At 46.3% G+C, this 21,240-nt stretch overlaps 1 protein-coding gene across 1 annotated transcript in view; it reads left to right on the forward strand.

Moving 5' to 3' along the window:
* The window catches only part of LOC126088371 (insulin gene enhancer protein isl-1), a 327,678-nt gene that overhangs the window by 165,786 nt on the left and 140,652 nt on the right, over window positions 1-21,240 (forward strand). The window contains exon 3 of the mRNA XM_049906509.1: window positions 18,535-18,815. Coding sequence (XP_049762466.1) covers window positions 18,535-18,815 — 281 coding nt within the window. The remainder of the gene's footprint in view (window positions 1-18,534; window positions 18,816-21,240) is intronic.

The raw sequence follows: 21,240 nt of genomic DNA on the forward strand, positions 1-21,240 counted from the left end.
ACTGAAACCAAGGTAAATTCTAGGTAAACGGTGCAACTGAGGCTGTTCATTATTAAAATTAGCAGATTATATTCTCTGGGTTCACTGCTAGTTCCTTCTGACGGAAACGACGTCACTATACCAACATGTCTGTTCATTTTCTTTTCCAATTAAAGCAAGTTTTACTAAAAGCAATGGAAAGACTTGTTGTGCTGTCGATGAAACCACTTTCATGGCTGATGGCACGATCTGTTTCTGTGCGTCGCATGAACAGAGCTTCCTGTTGAATCCAATGTCTAATTCTCGTGTACTAATCTCTTCACTGTTCTTCACCGCTGTTGCTATTCGAGTCAGTTACCTCACTGACTTGCATTCACTGACAGCCATTGACCCTTTCCCAGTGAACACGTAATTTGAATATTGATCTTTGAGCGTAGCTCCTTCCCAGTGCTAAAAGAAGTCATTTTCGCGATCAAGGTTAAAAAAAAAACTCACTTGTAGAATCCGTGGAATGTACTCCTCAGTTCACCTTTATCGTGACAGCATCTAATGTTGGCGAGCTGTACTCGAACTCTTCGTTGTGTTCAGCCGAAAGAGTTCCTTATCTGACTCGTTGCTCAAGTACCGACTGACACTTGAATTGGTCGTGTTTTACGTGAAATCTTGACGTGTCCGAGTGATTTTATCTGGATAAGATGGGATTTACATCGCAACGTACTGCAAACATGCGTCGCTAGTTGGGATAAAGAAAAAAATACGCAAGTCAGGTATTCTACGAAAACATCGGCTATTAATAGGAAACAAGATTTTGATCGTGTTCTCCTTTGATAATACGTTGGATTGATCAACATATCGGCACAACAGACCACTCAACTACTATTCGCTGAGCGCATCTGTGTACTTTAAATGTTTAACAGAACTTCAGTTCTGATCAGTCCTTTTGCTCGTCTAACTACAACTATATTCCACTACCGTTTCCTCCTTCCCTGTTCCATTCACGAATGAAACGCGAAATGAATGACTGTCGATAAGGATCCGTAAAAAATAAAATTTCGTGTGATTAGGGCCTCCCGTCGGGTAGACCGTTTGCCGGGTGCAAGTCTTTCGATTGCACGCCACTTGCGCGTCGATGGGGATGAAATGATGATGATGATGATGATGATGATAACACAAAAACCAGTCTCTGAGCGGAGAAAATCTCCGACCTAGCGCGACTCAGCTACCGGGGGCGGACAAAGATCTGTATGACATACCTATAATTCCTCTCATTTTGTAGTCATGATCATTTCACGAGACGTGTATCAGATGACGTAAACTATTGCCCGACTCTACCTGGGACGTACGCTCTCGGAACTGTAACAGCAAAGCTTTCCATTATGCGCAGCGCCTCTCTTATAACATGTGCCGTTGTAGTTTGGTGAGCATCTTCTTAATGCTGCCACGCTCACTAAACGATCCTGAGAAGAAATGTGCCGCTCTTCCTTAGACCTTCTCTCTCTCTCTCTCTCTCTCTCTCTCTCTCTCTCTCCCTCCCTCCCTCCCTCCCTCCCCCCCTCTCTCTCTCTTCTGTTAATCCTACTAGGTAAAGTTCCCAATCGAACAAACAATACTCAATAATCGGTCGAACAAGTGTGTTGTAAGCTACTTCTTCCTTGGATGAATTAAATTACCGTACGTGTCTCCCGATGAAACTGGCTGGCATCTGCTTCCCTACTATTTCCTTTATGTGGTCTTCCACTTTACGTTGCTCCTGATTGTTGATACTAGGTATTTTACTGTAGTTACTGTTTCCTGTATTTGTCGCCAAGAGACAAATCGAACAGCAAAAAAATGTTCAAATGTGTCTGAAATCTTATGGGACTTAACTGCTAAGGTCATCAGTCCCTAAGCTTACACACTACTTAACCTAAATTAGTCTAAGGACAAACACACACACACCCATGCCCGAGGGAGGACTCGAACCTCCGCCGGGACCAGCCGCACAGTCCATGACTGCAGCGCCTTAGATCGCACGGCTAGTCCCGCGCGGCAATCGAACAGCGGTGGATGTCCTCACCTATTTACCTGCAACACATTACAGTTACTTACATTCAAGATCAATTGCCAATACCCGTACCAATCGTACACCAGTGACCAAAATTTAAGCAACAATCGGAAATTGTGCAAGGTTGCGTTTATTTTGCCACAAAAGAGTATAAACAGGTGATAGTAAAGTACAAACAATGTCAAGAATACAGAACGTAAAAAAGTGCAACAGGCATAACAGTAGACAAAAATGTTCTTCGTTTCTTCCAACTTTTGCACATACATTCCGACAACTGGTTAATGTGCTCAGTATGGGGAGTGACCCTCTCTGTCAGCAATACGGGCCTGGCAACGACAGGGCATGCTGTGGATAAAGCCATCAATTTCATGTTGAGGCAATAACGTCCATTCTTCCTACAGGGCTGCTCACAAATCTTGGAGAGAGGTTGGTGGATGTTGACGGGAAAATCCCCACTTCATCGTCACCTCGGAGATGCTGTGACTTTAACAACACGTTCAGACTCACTTAAATCTTGATATCCTGCCATTGTAGCAGTAGTAACTCGTCTAACAACTGCGCCAGACACTCATCTTACACAGGCGTTGCCGACCTCAGTGCTGTATTCTGCCTGCTGACGTATGTCTATATTTCAATATGCATGCCCATACCAGTTTCTTTGGCACTTCAGTGTATATCCTCACAAAGTTTCTAGATGGTTCACAGCTTCCAGTTTCTATGCGAATCCACATTGAAGTGTCAAAGGAACTGGTATCGGCATGCGTATTCAAATAGAGACATACGTAAACAGGCAGAATACTGCGCTGCGGCAGGTAACGCCTGTCTTAGGTAACAAGTGTCTGGCGCAGTTGTTAAATCGGTTATGCTGCTACAGTGGTACGTTATCAAGATTTAAGAGAGTTTGAACGAGGTGTTACAGTCAGCGAACAAGTGATATAGTGATGGAACACAGCATCTCCGAGGCGCCGATGAAGTGGAGATTTTCCCGTACGACAATTTCACGAGCCGGCCGCGGTGGTCTCGCGGTTCTAGGCGCTCAGTCCGGAACCGCACGACTGCTACGGTCGCTGGTTCGAATCCTGCCTCGGGCATGGAGATGTGTGATGTCCTTAGGTTAGTTAGGTTTAAGTAGTTCTAATTTCTAGGGGAATGATGACCACAGATGTTAACTCCCACAGTGCTCAGAGCCATTTGAACCATTTGACAATTTCACGACTATACCGTGAATATCACGAATCCGGTAAAACATCAAATCCCCGACATCGCTTCGACCGGAAAGAGATCCTGCAAGATCGGGACGAACGACGATTCAAGAGAATCGTTCAGCGTGACAGAAGTGCAACCCTTCCGCAAATTGCTGTAGATATCAGTGCTGGGCCATCAACAAGTGTCAGCGTGCGAACCATTCAATGAAACATCATCGATATAAGCTGTCGGAGCCGAAGGCCCACTCGTGTACCCCTGACGATGCACGACACAAAGCTTTACGACTCGTTTGGGCCCGTCAACACAAAAATTGGACTGTTGATGACTGGAAACATGTTGCCTGGTGGGACGAATCTCGTTTCAAATTATATCGAGGGGATGGACCTCCTGAATCCATGGAACCTGCATGTCAGCAGGGACTGTTCAAGCTGATGGAGGCTCTGTAATGGTGTGGGGCGTGTTCAGTTTGAGTGAAAGGGACCCATGACATTTCTAGACACTACCTCTGACAGGTGACACGTACGTAAAATGGTTCAAATGGCTCTGAGCACTGTGGGACTTAGCTTCTGAGGTCATCAGTCCCCTAGCACTTAGAACTACTTAAAGCTAACTAACCTAAGGACGTCACACACATCCATGCCCGAGGCAGGATTCGAACCTGCGATCGTAGCGGTCGCGCGGTTCCAGACCTTAGCGCCTAGAACCGCTCGGCCGGCCACGTGCGTAAGCATCCTGTCTGATCACCTGCAGCCATTCATGTCTATTGTACATTCCGATGGACTAGGGCAATTCCAGCAGGACAGTGCGACATCCCACACCTCTAGAATTACTACAGAGTGGTTCACGAACACTCTTCTCAATTTAAACACTTTCGCTGGCCACCAAACTCCCCAGACATGAACATTATTGAGCATATCTGGGATGCCTTGCAAGACCTACACCCCCTATGGACAGCCCTGCAGTATCCATGGTGTCAGTCCCTCCAGCACTACTTCAGATTCCCAGGTTCGATTGCCGGCGGGGTCAAGAATTTTCTCTGCCTCGTGATGACTGGGTGTTGTGTGATGTCCTTAGGTTAGTTAGGTTTAAGTAGTTCTAAGTTCTAGGGGACTGATGACCTCAGATGTTAAGTCCCATAGTGCTCAGAGCTATTTGAACCATTTTTGAACTACTTCAGACATTAGTCGAGTCCGTGCCTCGTCGTGTTGTGGCACTTCTGCGTGCTCGCGGGGTCCCTACACGATATTAGGCATATGTACCAGTTTTCTTGGCTCTTCAGTGTATAATACACTAATCACATGCGTAAACAAAGCGATCGATATGAGGTAAAGCCTTACAGGTATGCAGCCCACTTAACGTAATGGTAACGGGGTTGTAAAATTAACTGACCAAAGCTACAATCAAAACTAGCGTAGTGTACGCTTACTAAAGTTATTCTACGGTAACTTGCGGCAGTACTACAACTCTGCTCCTAGATATCACACGAGTTTTCCGGGAACGTTAGGTGTTGTACGCGGAGGCGGGTTCTCTGAAGGCAGCCGCTGTGCTGTAAACAGACAGGGGCAGGGGCAGGGGCAGGCGTCCAGGGGAACACGAGTCAGCTGCGGCGCCCTCTGCGTCTCGGGTGTCCGCCTGAGTGACAGCCGCGCGGCTGTTTAGCGTCTCGCTGACAGGCGCGTGGGTGGCGCGAAACACGAGACGCGAACCCCGGACCCCCCGGGTCGCGGGCCACGGCACAGCCTGCCTTCCTCTGTCTTTCCCTTCTTCCTCTTCTTCTGCCTGGGGATGAGCAACAGTGGGAGATGTTCTGTTGTGTATCTACATACACACATATACTACGGAAACCATTGTGAAGTGCATGGCGGAGGTTTCGTCCCATTGTAGGAGTTATTACATCTACATCTAAATCTACATTTATACTCCGCAAGCCACCCAACAGTGTGTGGCGGAGGGCACTTTACGTGCCACTGTCATTACCTCCCTTTTCTGTTCCAGTCGCGTATGGTTCGCGGGAAGAACGACTGTCTGAAAGCCTCCGCGCGCGCACGGATCTCTCTAATTTTGCATTCGTGATCTCCTCGGGAGGTATAAGTAGGGGGAAGCAATATATTCGATACCTCATCCAGAAACGCACCCTCTTGAAACCTGGCGAGCAAGCTACACCGCGATGCAGAGCGCCTCTCTTGCAGAGTCTGCCACTTGAGTTTGCTAAACATCTCCGTAACGCTATCACGCTTACCAAATATCCCTGTGACGAAACGCGCCGCTCTTCTTTGGATCTTCTCTATCTCCTCCGTCAACCCGATCTGGTACGGATCCCACACTGATGAGCAATACTCAAGTATAGGTCGAACGAGTGTTCTGTAAGCCACCTCCTTTGTTGATGGACTACATTTTCTAAGGACTCTCCCAATGAATCTCAACCTGGTACCCGCCTTACCAACAATTGATTTTATATGATCATTCCACTTCAAATCGTTCCGCACGCTTACTCCCAGATATTTTACAGAAGTAACTGCTACCAGTGTTTGTTCCGCTATCATATAATCATACAATAAAGGATCCTTCTTTCTATGTATTCGCAATACATTACATTTGTCTATGTTAAGGGTCAGTTGCCACTCCCTGCACCAAGTGCCTATCCGCTGCAGATCTTCCTGCATTTCGCTACAATTGTTTAATGCTGCAACTTCTCTGTATACTACAGCATCATCCGCGAAAAGCAGCATGAAACTTCCGACACTATCTACTAGGTCATTTACATATATAGTGAAAAGCAATGGTCCCATAACACTCCCCTGTGGCACGCCAGAAGTTACTTTAACGTCTGTAGACGTCTCTCCATTGCTAACAACATGCTGTGTTCTGTTTGCTAAAAACTCTTCAATCCAGCCACACAGCTGGTCTGATATTCCGTAGGCTCTTACTTTATCAGGCGACAGTGCGGAACTGTATCGAACGCCTTCCGGAAGTCAAGGAAAATAGCATCTACCTGGGAGCCTGTATCTAATATTTTCTGGGTCTCATGAACAAATAAAGCGAGTTGGGTCTCACACGATCGCTGTTTCCGGAATCCATGTCGATTCCTACAGAGTAGATTCTGGCTTTTAGATTAAGGCTTTTTCCCGTTCCATTTACGTGTGAAGCGCGGGAAGAACGATTCCTTGAACGCCTCAACAACTGTTTATAGTTCATGGTTGATGGCCGCAGGACGGAGAATTTATCGTTATAAAAACTTGCAGATGTGCATTTAGTGCACAGTGGAACAGGATGTAGTGGTTTCAAAGCCGAAAGACTGTACAGAGAAAAGAAATGAAAATAACACTAGCGTAAGCAACCAGTCTGATAAAGCTGTTGATCCTATGTCATAAACTTGTTGTGTTTTGTTAACGTTGGAGGTCGTATTGTGCTTCCCCCGAGCGCAGGGCACGTTCCCTTCGTTTGCAATGAAGATTCACTTTCCAGAATAACATACTGATTACTATTAGTCAAAAATTCGAATCACTCGTCTGTCCACTCTTTATGATCGTACGTTGGTTATTAATTGAAGAAGTTGTGCAATGTCAAACGCTTTTCGGAAATTTGTGTGATGGAATGTAAACAACCTGATCAAAATTGTCCGGACATCTGCTAGCGGACTTTACTGTGTGGTGACGCTTGAAATATGCTGCAGACACTTCCAGTAAGGTGTCTAAATGTCTGTGGAGGAATGGCAGCTCATTCTTCCTCAAGAACTGAAACCAGAGGAGGTCGGTTACGCGGTGCTGACCGGGTCTGCAGCGAAGTTCGCGTTCTGTCTCAACTCAAAAGGCAACCATTGGGTTCAGAGTGGACCCTGGGCACGCCAGTACATTTCGTGAACGTTATTGTACACACGCCATTGCTTCACAAATGCTGTTGTATAGCAGGGGACATTTGTCATACTGACAAAATCACTGATCATATCGAAACTATTCCACTGCTGCGCACAATGTTGCAAAATGTTTCCATAACCTTCCCCATTTAGCGTATTTTTTTTTTAAGCGTGACAATGGGATCACACACTAATAACGAAAAACACTCCTATATCGTTACACAACCTCCTACGTAATGCACTTTTGGGACTACAACAAGTATTAATTTCGTCTGGAAAGCTCCCGAACGGCTTTCCGGCACCACCTAGGGATTGTTTTTTCTTTTTATTTTTTCCGCCGCGGCATCAGCGCGCGTGACAATGGGTAACCAACATGATGCGATGGACAGGGACGTGGGGCGGTGGTTTTGTGTGTGTGTGTGTGTGTGTGTGTGTGTGTGTGTGTGTGTGTGTGTGTGTGTGTAGGGGGGGCTGTAGCACCAGTTATTTATACGAGATCTTTTGTTCTTATTGTTTTGATTGTAAGAAGTTTTTTTTTTAAAGCCTGAATTTCGCAACAGTATTCCGTTGAAAAAAAAAATTGTAAATTTTACCAACTCGAAGCTTCTGACTTTATGGCTGTATGTGTGTATGAGTTCTCTCTGTAATCGCCAGACCCAAATCCTTCCTTCAGATTACCACAGGTTATTGCGTCTTTCATCAGTCCAACACACTCGTTTCCAGTCATCCAAAGTCCAGTATTATTGCTCTTTACACCACCTCAAGCGTCTTTTAGTACTGACTACGGAAATTTGTGATGTACGAGGAGCTGACCTGCCATTGTACTCCATTGTTGTTAACTCCTTATGTACAGTGATTGTGCTAGTCGGACTGATGGTAGCCCTTTGGAACTCATGTGTGATTCCTTCCTCTGGTTTCATGCGATTCTCTACAATCGCCCTCTGCACTGCTCGACACCCCACGTTCTTCAGTACGTGAGGCTGCCTGGTCTTGTTTTCGCTGTGGTTGTTTTTCGCGTTTCCACTTCACAACCACATCACCAACAGTCGACTTGGGCAGCCTTAAAATTGTAGCAACGCTCCGGTGAATTGATTACTCGGGCGACATCCAATGACCAGCCATGTTGGAAGTCACTGGGCAAACCTGACAGACACACGTTGCTGTTACTGCTTCTCTACGTACACCACAGTACCCCCGACTCATTTTATAGTACCAGGTCGGTCTTTCGTGACGTCTGTCGGTAAGTTCCACATTACACAGGGTGTCCGGATATCTCCGATTGGACAGTGTATCTTCTGTTCTGAATCTACTGTATGGAAGATGCAGAGTATGAATGAAGCAAGCTGCGCCTAGCTGGGAAGCGGAGCAGGACAGAGCCCGCGGTACCCCCGTGGCGGGCCGCACCGCAGCGCACAGTGCGCGGCGCCAGCTGGTAGCGGCCGCAGCAGGAAATGACGAGCCGCGAGTGGTGTCGCTGCCGGCCGCAGGAAATGAAGTCGCTGTTTGTGTTGGCCGCCGCCGCTTCCTGCGCTCGCACACAAATACTGCGCGCGCATGCGCACTGCGGCTGCTGCGATCCTCCCCCGCTCTGCCTCAGTCCCACTGTCTGTGGGGTCACTGCTGGACGCCCACTTCATAGGTGACCACTGCTAATTTAGAGCGTCAAACGCATCAAAAACGGCTGTTAGTGGGGAGAGGATAAGCGTACTGAAAAATAAGAAATTTACAGATTATCTCGTCGTCATTACTCACAAGGGAACCTCCCCATCGCACCCCCCTCAGATTTAGTTATAAGTTTGCACAGTGGATAGGCCTTGAAAAACTGAACACAGATCAATCGAGAAAACAGGAAGAAGTTGTGTGGAACTATGAAAAAAATAAGCAAAATATACAAACTGAGTAGTCCATGCGCAAGATAGGCAACATCAAGGATAGTATGAGCTCAGGAGCGCCGTGGTCCCGTGGTCAGCGTGAGCAGCTGCGGAACGAGAGGTCCTTGGTTCAAGTCTTCCCTCGAGTGGAAAGTTTGATTTTTTATTTTCAGACAATTATATTCTGTCCGTCCGTCCGCCCGATGCGAGGTAACTGCACCGTAGTATGGGGACGCTACCCCTTAACAAACATCAAAACACACGACGTCAATCGACTACAGCGCACGGAAGAGAGAGTATTCCTGCTAACGAGGCTCCCTGGCTGCCGGTTGACTGTTCGCTACTTTGGACGAGAGTGCATTAAATACGTGAGATGTATTCCGTGGGCAATACGAATCTAGCAAATATAGCTCGCGACTTCAATAACAAGGTCAATGAATATTTTCCGAACCCATACTACGGCGCAGTTACCTCGCATCGGACGGACGGACGGACGGACAGATAATAATTGTCTGAAAATAAAAAAAATTGAGCTTTTCACTCAACGAAAGACTTGAACCAAGGACCTCTCGTTCCGCAGCTGCTCACATTGACCACATGACCACGGCGCTCCTGAGCTCATACTATCCTTGATGTTGCCTATCTTGCGCATGGACTACCCAGTTTGCATATTTTGCTTATTTTTTTCATAGCTCCACACAACTTCTTCCTGTTTTCTCGATTGATCTGTGTTCAGTTTTTCAAGGCCTATCCACTGTGCAAACTTATAACTAAATCTGAGGGGCCGGCCGCGGTGGTCTAGCGGTTCTAGGCGCTCAGTCCGGAACCGCGCGGCTGCTACGGTCGCAGGTTCGAATCCTGCCTCGGGCATGGATGTGTGTGATGTCCTTAGGTTAGTTAGGTTTAAGTAGTTCTAAGTTCTAGGGGACTGATGACCACAGATGTTAAGTCCCATTGTGCTCAGAGCCATTTGAACCATTTTAAATCTGAGGGGGGTGCGATGGGGAGGTTCCCTTGTCAGAAAAATTGCGTGGATTAATGTTACATCGTTTCGACGACGAGATCATGACGTGCCAAGAGCTCTGAACAAGGCTGCAGAAGGGACACTACCCATCCGAAAGGAACATCGTGGAAATAATGTAAATCGATTCAGGCAAAGGATGGGAAGCTTAAATCTGGGTTAGTGGTTGGCTGGTATTTGAGTCCCAGTGCCTCTAAGAGCGTCATTCGTTTAATCACTACACCGCCTCTCTCTGTATGATTATCGAAAGAGATGGCGCATCGACTGCATTCAGGAGAGCAATGGTTCAAATTCCAGTCTGATTATCCAGATTTAAGATACCTGTGAAGGGAAATGTCGGGATAATTCTCTTGAAAAATACACTCTGTTTGCAAACTCGAGCCTGTGCCCTGTCTCCGATGACGTCACTGTCAATGCGACGTTAAACCACAATGCCTTAGCACCAGAATTAGATGCTGCTGTTACAAGCCTTTCGGTATGGATGTGTAACGGCGATCCCTCGGGCCAGGTCAGCAGGCGTCGAGGCTGAGATGTGGTGACGTTACAATGTGTTGGAGGCCGAGCTCCGAGGGCTGGGGACTGTTAGTCTCGCCCGAAGGCACAAGAGACATTTTGTTGATGTGTTCGCTGTCTTCCCCGGTGATCAGGATCAAATCAAATGGCTCTGAGCACTATGGGACTTTACATCTGAGGTCATCAGTCCCCTAGAACTACTTGAGCCTAACTAACCTAAGGACAACACAGACATCGATGCCCGAGCCAGGATTCGAACCTGCGACCGTAGCGGTCGCGCGGTTCCAGACTGAAGCGCCTAGAACCGCTCGGCCACTCCGGCCGGCCCCCGTGATCAGGAAACAGGCCGGGCTGCTCTGCCAGGCGTTGGCGAGAAATACTGTACACAGTACCAAAACAGCATGCGTAGTCTTGCGGCGGGTCGGACACACTGCCTGATGGCTTAGCAGCGTAGGGGAGGCAGTGTGATAAGCCGTGTGGTGGCCCTCGGACGCACCACGATGAACTGGAAGGCCTCATCGCGTTCAGAGAGAGAGGCGCGATTAGACTTTTACCCACAGCACCCCCTGGATGGCAGTTCTCGTGACGGCACAAAATCCGGGGCTTCTTAAGCACACGCTCCGTGACACACGTACAGCCTGGGAAGCGCCATTCAGCTGCCCATCCAGCGAGTAGATGATGGCAGCTTGCTGTCAGTCGCCAAGGCCTTTCATCAAAAGAAGGCTCAGTACGTCCACACCTTCTACCGGTCACGGCTACGACCTGTCAGGAATGACGGACTGGAGCGACGAAGTCCACCCACAGCCGGCAGGCTGCTGTCTCGTAGTTGAAGTCTTGAGACAAGCAGCAAACAGCACATCATGGTGCGCCAGCAGCGTTGACCTGTAACTAGCGCAGCTGTCATTCCGTCGTGATAGGCGTTACAGTCGGAGTGAAGAGAGAGAATTATGGCGGCGGTGATGTTCGGTTTGTGGGACGCTCAACTGCGCGGTCATCAGCGCCCGTACAAAGTCCCAATTTTGTTCACAGTCCAAACTAGTCACTGTCACGATGATGATGAAATAATGCGGACCACACAAACATCCATTCTCCGGGCAGAGAAAATCCCACTCCGACCGGGAGTCGAACCCGGAACGCCGTCATCCAGAGCCACTCGACCACGAGCTGCGGACAGAGACAATGAGGACGAGCTGTCCGAAACAGAGGTATTTAAAGTCAAATACCACGTCATTGTAGCAGATTAGGTGGCCATTTACTCTCGCTTAAGCAGAGGTGTCAGTGGTCCTGTCCGTACCGTGGTGTCTCAAGTGCGCCTTGGAGCGTTACAGATCACTACTCCGTGTTGTAGAGTTTTCAGAACGAAATTCTGGGTGCTGTCTACTGCACCGTCTGCACACCTTGCTATAGCTCTGCTTGCTGTGTATGGCCGTTGCCATGCTTTCGGAGTACTAGTGCTTTTCGCGTGCTCTAGATTATGCTTTTGACCCAACGTTTGAATTGGACTTGGTTCTTTTAACTTTTTGCCGAGAATTAGCTTTGAGAATTTATTAATGCATCCGGAAACAGGGTTTCTGTGCAACAGGTGTCAGAAACACATTTGGCGTTGGCAGCTATAAATTACTTTCTTCTTTCGATATACCTCCTATGAAATGGAAAACCATACCTTACACTGGAATTACAGATAACTGAGCCACTTTTTCACTATGTCTCTTGCCGTTATGTACCTGCTGTTATTCCAGTTGCAAAAGTATTACTTGACCAGTAATTTTCAATATTTGCTCATGTGCGACACGCTTGAATAGAGAATTGTGCGTGCGTGGCTCGCGGAAACTTCTTCAGATGCCTGGGGTCTTATTGCAGACACGTCGTCAGTATTTCTTCTCCTTGTAGGATAACTTTTTATATGTAGCAGATTTCATCATTTTTTTAATTTCCGTGAACAGACTTTAAGTTTTAAATTTTTTAGATTTGTTTTAATGTTTGTTGGCCTATGGTTAATCTTCAAATCCTATTTTGCCTTTACTTCTACCGCTGTAAGTATTTTGACAAACGAAATCTCTAGAAAGATGTGATATGAAGTACAGGGAGAGGGCTAATTTTTGCTCTGAAATGTGGATACAAACGACTGTTGTCAGTTACGAGATAGTGAGCTAATGTGAGACCAGATCATATAACAGCGTAATCACAAAGACCATGAAACATTTCAAGAAATTGACACTGGTACATAGCCAAGAGCAACGTAATTAATGATACAATTTGTGGACGACAAACCTTTGAAGCTTTGTATAGTGTGTATAGAAGTTCTGTGTGTTCACGCTTCGACCGACGGCACAAATCTAATTGCTTTTACAATTCTGCGCATTCACGACCCAGCATATCAGAAGTGATGGTGAGAACAGCTTCTGCGATGCCGAGTCCCAATCCGTAGAGGTGGGACGTAAACGCTATGCTTGATATCATGATGATGATCATCATAATCTCGAAGGGTTTCCAGCCCCAGGCTTGGTCTGTTTGGAGCATAAGCCTCGCCTTCTTGTCCTGCTTTGTCGCCATTGTTCCGTGTTCACAATGGTCCAGTTTTCGCCTCTTTTTGCGACACCTTTCTTCATACCTTTCAGCTATCTATTCCTTCGTGTTCCTCTCGGTCGTTTCCCTCGCATCTCCATTTCATGTATCCTTTTGGGAATCCTCTGGTTTTCCATTCTCTTTAAGTGTCCATACCATCTTAGCCTTTATGTTTTTGTCTTGCTCTGCAAGGGCTCCTCTTTCACTGTTTCTCTTATCCTTTCATCCCTCATCTTACCTCTGCGTGTTACTCCTATCCTACTTACGAGGATCTTGATTTCACATGCTTGTAATCTGTTTGCATCTCTTTTCTTCTTCATCCATGTTTCAGATGCATAGGTCAGTACAGGAATGCAGTAACTCCTATATTATACTTCTTTGGTTTGTTGTGTGAACGTCTTTGTTCCAAACCAGGACTCGTAACGCTTTGCAGAAATGCTTCAGACTTTCTGCCACTGTCACTGGTTTCTTTCTCATTTCTTCCGTTCTCCCCCCACACTTCCCAAGGTGCCTGAGACTGTCCACCTTCTCCAATTGTCCACGTTCAGTATTTATTCCGCTATTGGTCTGTCTATCTTGCAAACTGTAATCAGGATCTCGCATTTCTTTACATTAAATTTCATTCCATGCTGTGTCACAGCTTCTCCACAAGCTACAAGCTGTTCCTGAAATCCTCCTCACTGTTTCCTCCAGATGATAAAGTCATTCGCGAACACCATAGCTTTCATGTTGTCTTCTCAAGTCTTTTTGCCACCTTCGTCATTATCTAATCCAGGACCACAATTAAGAGGAGAGGTGGCAGTGCTCTCCACTATTCCACACCACTTGTTTAATCAAACCGGTCCGTCCTTTCATTTCCCACTTCCACACAGCTCAGACTTCCACAGTACATCTCCTCTACTTTGCTTGCCGTCTCTTTTACCCGCTCCCTTCTTTTGTAGTGCTTGCCGTATCTTTCTTCTACAGACTGTGTCAAATGTCATTTGTCTATCGAGAAAGGCCTTAAAAAACTCCCCAACAAAATCGCAAGGCATCGTGTCTCGTGTGGTGGCCTCGTGACTTGTGCCAGGTGGGTGTGGCCGCGAGGGATTAGTCGAGCGGTCTCAGGCGCTGCAGTCATGGACTGTGCGGCTGGGCCCGGTGGAGGTTAGAGTCTTCCCTCGGGCATGGGTGTGTGTGTTTGTCCTTAGGATAATTTAGGTTAAGTAGTGTGTAAGCTTAGGGACTGATGACGTTAGCAGTTAAGTCCCATAAGATTTCACACACATTTGAACAAGGTGGGTGTGGTCTACTACGGTCGGTGACGTTTCTGTCGGCTGTTTTCCAATATCATTTGCTGGCACCACATTAAGAAAAATACTCTTGAGAGTTTCTCTTTCACGCACTATATCATTTGTTACGTTACGTTTGGCCATTTACCTATACTGATTTTTTGAAATGTTTCACGGGCTGTATGATTACTCTATATATTAAAGCTCTTGGCTCCTAGGGCAGTGTTAATAAATTTAACTTTAGTGGCTTATATTTAGTGCTCTCTCAAATTTAGCCGGAGGAAACGAAAGCGGCGAGAAGGAGGTGCTGAGGTCAGTTTCTGACAGGCCGGCGAGTGAAATGTGTACGCGCGTCTCGCCGCGGCGCAGCGCAGCGCCCCCGAAAATAGCCGCGGCGCCAGCCCCTGCCGATATTCGCGGGTCAGCGGGACTCCACGAGTCGCAGCCGGAGTTTCTCTGAAGGCCGCGGGCTCGGCAGTACAGTAGTGCACAGCGCGCGTTCCTTGCACCAATACCTTACGGACGTAATGAAACACATTAGCCGGCCGCGGTGGCCGAGCGGTTCTAGGCGCTACAGTCTGGAACCGCGCGACCGCTACGGTCGCAGGTTCGAATCCTGCCTCGGGCATGGATGTGTGTGATGTCAAAAAATGGTTCAAATGGCTCTGAGCACTATGGGACTCAACTGCTGTGGTCATCAGTCCCCTAGAACTTAGAACTACTTAAACCTAACTAACCTAAGGACATCATACAAATCCATCCCCGAGGCAGGATTCGAACCTGCGACCGTAGCGGTCGCGCGGTTCCAGACTGTAGCGCCTAGAACCGCTTGGCCAGTCCGGCCGACTGTGTTATGTCCTTAGGTTAGTTACGTTTAAGTAGTTCTAAGTTCTAGGGGACTGATGACCTCAGAAGTTAAGTCCAATAGTGCTCAGAGCCATTTGAACCATATTTGAGACACACTACTTAAGCCATCCGCACGTGGACCGTGCTTTCGAACGTCACCATTCAGCATGCCGAGCTCAACGTGAACACTAAGAAACGATGCGACTTCTGCTTACGGTACGAGTGCCTCAGTGTGGTATGCGTGACTGTAGCGCTCTCCAGCGGCAGTTGTCGGCTGTGTCTGGCTCGCAAATCACAGTGTTTACGAAATGGACGGCCGTAAAATTCCTACGTTAACTCTATTAAAACGTACATTTTCTTCATTGCACGTATGCTAGTCATGTTGTTCTGTCTATAGTTCTTTTGTTGTGGTCTTCAGTCCAGAGACGTTTGATGCAGCTCTCCATGCTACTCTATCCTGTGCAAACTTAATCATCTCCCAGTACCTACTGCAAGCTACATCCTTCTGAATCTGCTTAGTGTATTCATCTCTTGGTCTCCCTCTACGATTTTTACCCTCCACGCTGCCCTCCAATACTAAATTGGTGACCCCTTGATGCCTCAGAACATGGCCTACCAACCGATCCCTTCATCTAGTCAAGTTGTGCCACAAACTCCTCCCCAATTCTATTTAGTTCCTCATCATTACTTACTGTCTATAGTATACTATCATAATACATCAATACCGACGAACGTGTTATAAGACTAAGATGGTATGGAGATTTAAAGAGAATGGAAAACAAAAGGATTCCCAAAGGGATACGTGAAATGGAGGTGCAGGAAACGATCGGGAGGAACAGCAGGGCATAGATGACTGAATGGTATGGAGAAAGGTGTTGCAAAAAGAGGGGAGAGCCGGACCAGTGTGAACACAGAATAATGGCGACAAAGCAGGACCAGAAGGCGAGGCTTATGTTCCAAACTGTTCGAGATGATGATGATGATGATGATGATGATGGTCAACATCATGATATCAAGGATAGCGTTTACGTCCCACCTCAACGGCTTTGAGACTGTGCATCGCAGTAGCTGTTCTCACCGTAATTTCTGAGATGCTGGGTCGTGAATGCGCAGAATTGCAAAATCAATTAGATGCGCGCCGTGTGACGAAGGGTGAACATACAGAACATTTATAAACACTATAATAAAACTTCAAAGGTTTGTCCTTCACAAACTGTATCATTAATTACGTTGCTCTTGGCTATCTACTAGTGCCAATGTCTTGAAATGTTTCATGGACTTTGTGATTACGCTGTTATATCATCTGGTCTCACATGGGGTCACTACCTCGTAACTGACAATATTCGTTTGTATCCCCACTTCAGAACAAAAATTAGTCCTCTCCCTGTCGTCGATATCACACCTTTCTCATTTTCGCCGCGGGATTTAAATGTTATCTAGAGGTTTCGTTTGTTAAAATACTTACAGCGGTAGAAGTAATGGCAAAGTACGATTTGGAGATTAACCATAGGCCAACAAATATTTTAAAAAATCTAAAAAAATCAAAACTTACAGACCCTTCACGGAAATTAAAAAGTGTTGAAATCTGCTACTTATAAAAAGTTGTCCTACAATATACAGTCAATAACGACATCGACTTATAAAATTCCATTACAAATAGTGTGATACCAATTCACACTATTTCTCGAAATAAGATGAAAATTATTTCCTCATTCTCACTTTTAGCAAAATCCTAAGGTCATTCATATGTGATAACTGTTCCTAGTCAGCGGCAGAATCTTTATTAGATGTGAAATACAAAACTTCAAACAAAGTGCAAAGTATGTTACTGCAAGTAGTGAAGCTATCTTGTAGATAAACGCTGTAGCAGTACTCGGGAACATTCTCAGGAAACTGTTGTATCAATCATAGTGCAGCTTACTTGCCTTCAACGTTACCAACAAATCTAAATTTTCATTCTCCTTCCACCAATCAAGATGAATCGATTATAACACAGTGGAATCCTGTTCGTGAACACGGCGGTTCATAACCCCTTTTTGCCAAACAGATTCAGGTTTTACGTGGTTTCTCTAAATTGCTTAACATGAATGACGCGATGGATGGTTTGAAGGGATGTAGCAGATTTCCTTCCCGATCTGTTCCAAATTCAAGCTTGTGCTCAGTCGCTAATCCCTTAGTTGTCGATGGGTCGTTAAACTCTAATACTGAATTTTCGTGTCCGCTTCATTTAGTGTCACACCGAAATATTTGAAAGATGTGACGTCATCCGGAAGTTAATCACTAATCATCTAATTGGCTACTTTTGGGTTCTACTATTTTGGTCCTGGAACTATCTCGCATTTATCCACATTTAAAAAGAGCTGCCACTCAATACATCAAAAGAAAGTTATGCAGTGGTCTTTCTATATTTCCCTACGATCGTCCAACGACGATACTTTCGTGTAGACCACAACATCGTCAGGCGAACAATATGATAATGCTGCTCAACCTGTCTGATACATGGTGTATACACGCGGAGAACACTTCTGGACCAGAATGAGATTTTCACTCTGCAGCGGATTGTGCGCTGATACGAAAGTTCCTGGCAGATTAAAACTGTGTGCCGGACCGAGACTAGATCTCGGGACCTTTGCCTTCGTGGGCAAGTACTCTACCAACTGAGCTACCCAAGCACGACTCACGCCCCGTCCTCATAGCTCTACTTCTGCCAGTACCTCGTCTCCTACCTTCCAAACTTAACAGAAGCTCTTCTGTGAACCTTGCAGAACTAGCACTCCTGAAAGAAAGGATCTTGCGGAGACATGGCTTAGCCACAGCCTGGGGGATGTTTCCAGAATGAGATTGTCACTCTGCAGCGGAGTGTGCGCTGATATGAAACTTCCTGTAAAGCTGTGAGGACGGGGCGTGAGTCGTGCTTGGGTAGCTCAGTTGGTAGAGCACTTGCCCGCGAAAGGCAAAGGTCCAGAGTTCGAGTCTCGGTCCGGCACACAGTTCTAATCTGCCAGGGAGTTTCACTTCTGGTCCAGTTAAATTTCCTGGAGGTACTACTTTCGTTCATGCCTAATATACCGTACTAAATCCTTTCAAAAATTCACCACACCAATCGCACTCTAAACCCCAACGGGCCGTACAGTTTGGATCCCTCCTAGACTTTTCGTAAATAAATTCAAGCGAATAGTGTTACGTACGAGTGATTACCTTGATGATGTCTTGCCGATTCTTACCTCCAGTCTGTGGTCTGAAGCCGCCTCTGCCTATCGTGCCATTTTAGCGTTGGTTATTCGGGATGTTTTGTTTTTCCCTTGATGGTTAGCTCGGCTTCAGCGTCCTAACGTGGTGCCCCCGCTCTGCTTGTTTGACCCCAGGTTGTTCGGGACCAAGTGCGACAAGTGCGGACTGTCCTTCAGCAAGAACGACTTCGTGATGCGCGCCAAGACGAAGATCTACCACATCGAGTGCTTCCGGTGCAGCGCCTGCGAGCGGCAGCTGATCCCGGGGGACGAGTTTGCGCTGCGCGAGGACGGGCTCTTCTGCAAGGAGGACCACGAGGTGCTCGAGAAGGCCACCAACAGCGAGAACAACAACAACACCACCAACGTGAACAACAATAATAGCAGCACCAACAACAACGAGGGCTCCAACTCCGGTAAGTACCTGCCGACCGCTCACGGAGATCGCTATTTGCACGTTGCAGCTTTGATACTCAGTGTCACTTGTTTATGGATGGCCATTCATTCATTCATTCATCGGTTGTAATAGATGAATCAAGGTGAATACGGATGTAACTCTGAATTCGAATCCACGAGTGGCTGATTTCAAATATACTCAATCAGGTTTATTTTCTTGCGGCTGTTGTGAAAACTACATGCTAACGAAAGCGATTAGTAGTAGATTTTGTACAATATGTCACATTTTTGCCACAGCTGTATCGCATTTCGTGTTTCTGAGAGGATGAAATATGAGTGTGGGGTGTGGGTCAGAAGGACACACCGAAATCACAATAGTAATCCGTTGTAGTTGCCACACACTTTATTCGATCATAAAGCATTATCAAATCACAATAATAAGGGCGATTGGCTTATAAAGCCAGATCACTTGGATAAATGACAAACAAATTTCTTTAACTAGAACAAGACCCATAAAAACTTGAAAATTGAATATAACTAGTTAAATTAACTCACATAAACTTCATTACTTAATGGAACTAATATCCACACGATTCCTATCATAACTCTAATTACTTCCAATCAGCTAAAGAAAACATTAGGTCGCCCGGGTTCCCGGGTTCGATTCCCGGCGGGGTCAGGGATTTTCTCTGCCTCGTGATGACTGGGTGTTGTGTGCTGTCCTTAGGTTAGTTAGGTTTAAGTAGTTCTAAGTTCTAGGGGACTGATGACCTTAGATGTTAAGTCCCATAGTGCTCAGAGCCATTTGAACCATTTGAAAACATTAGGTGCCAGAACTCAGATCTTGTAAGATTTGGCTAGCCAACTTTCCTAATTAAAACACTATTCCTAAAAGCTTTATTACAATAAAAATCACTTCCACGACTAAGGAGGTGCTTTAATTTGACCAAACAAACTTTCAAGCTTACTTAACTCAGTTGATTAATCAACAATGTTATCAAAATCATTACTACTAGAACATGTCCATGTGACAATAGCCCCTAAAATGAGGCCGCTTCAATACTGCGTGTGAATTAGTGATAGACGCGAGCACACCAGAGGATTGTAATCAAGACAAGAGATCCAGGAGACAGCAAATGAAACAGAAATGTACTGAACTTTGCACTGCAATTGAACTTCAGACATCATAACTCTTCACGAGAAGGATGGAATCACAAGACAGTAACAACATAACCTGAGATGTAAGGGGGGTGGGGTGGAGCGGGGCCTTAAATATTATTATACCACCCTGGTACTCTGCTCCCAGTCAGCTCTCGTCGACCATTGCCAATTATCTACAACATAAAACACATCAGCGGCGGACAATATTTTGAGCCATGAGATACTCAATCTTGTCTAGAGAACAAGTGATCAATACTTTCAATAAAATAAGCAAATGGTTCAAATAGCTCTGAGCACTATGGGACTTAACTGCTACGGTCATCAGTTCCCTAAAACTTAGAGCTACTTAAACCTAACTAACCTAAGGACAGCACACAACACCCAGCCATCACGAAGCAGAGAAAATCCCTGACCCCGCCGGGAATCGAACCCGGGAACCCGGGCGTGGGAAGCGAGAACGCTACCGCACGACCACGAGATGCGGGCAAATAAAATAAGCCTCCGTGAGTTTCTTGGCCAGTCACGTCTCTTAAAATTTGATTAACCAAGAAGCAAAAGGACCATTAAAATAATGTCCTAAAGTTAAGATACAAGAATTATCTCGGCACTCATTTAAACGCCAAACTACAATAATGATAATTGCGTAGGCTTCCACGGCCAGAGTCAGTCGATATAAAAGTTTTCTGGGTTTGGTACCGCGTCATAATGAAAAAACTACTGCTGCTGGAGAAAAACCAACGTTTCGGCCACGATTGCAGCGGACTTCTTCTGGGTCTAATGAACTACAAGGTAGAATGGAAGAAATATCTCGGCATGGCTTGGAACGCCAGACACCGACTTACGAACTACTCGTTGCACTTCTAGCTACGTATTTAGCAATGCTTCATGTCGGTATGTTGGACGTATCCACATTTCTTTAACTACCGTCAAGTACCAAGTCACGGCACCGAGTTGCGTAATAAACAACTAGAACAATTCCAAATAGTTTATATACAACCGGCATGTTCAGTTAAGATGCACGCAACCCACCGAAACAATTCGACCACTCCAATTCATTCGGCCTGTGTAGCTTGTAACAGGCTCGAAGGAACCTGTCCTTCCAACCTCTAGGAAAACCAAATCACCATGGGCAATGGATCGGCGTTGCACTGATTAAACACGCTGCAGCGGCTGGCCACGCTCCTTCGTGGTGCCGACTCGGCCACTCCGCATGCTGACTTCGTCCACAGCCCCACGTCACTGGACCTCACACCGCGGATCCACACACAAGAGTCCCGTCAGAAT

This window comes from Schistocerca cancellata, chromosome 6 (assembly GCF_023864275.1).
Source record: "Schistocerca cancellata isolate TAMUIC-IGC-003103 chromosome 6, iqSchCanc2.1, whole genome shotgun sequence".
Classification (NCBI taxonomy): Eukaryota; Metazoa; Arthropoda; class Insecta; order Orthoptera; family Acrididae; genus Schistocerca; species Schistocerca cancellata.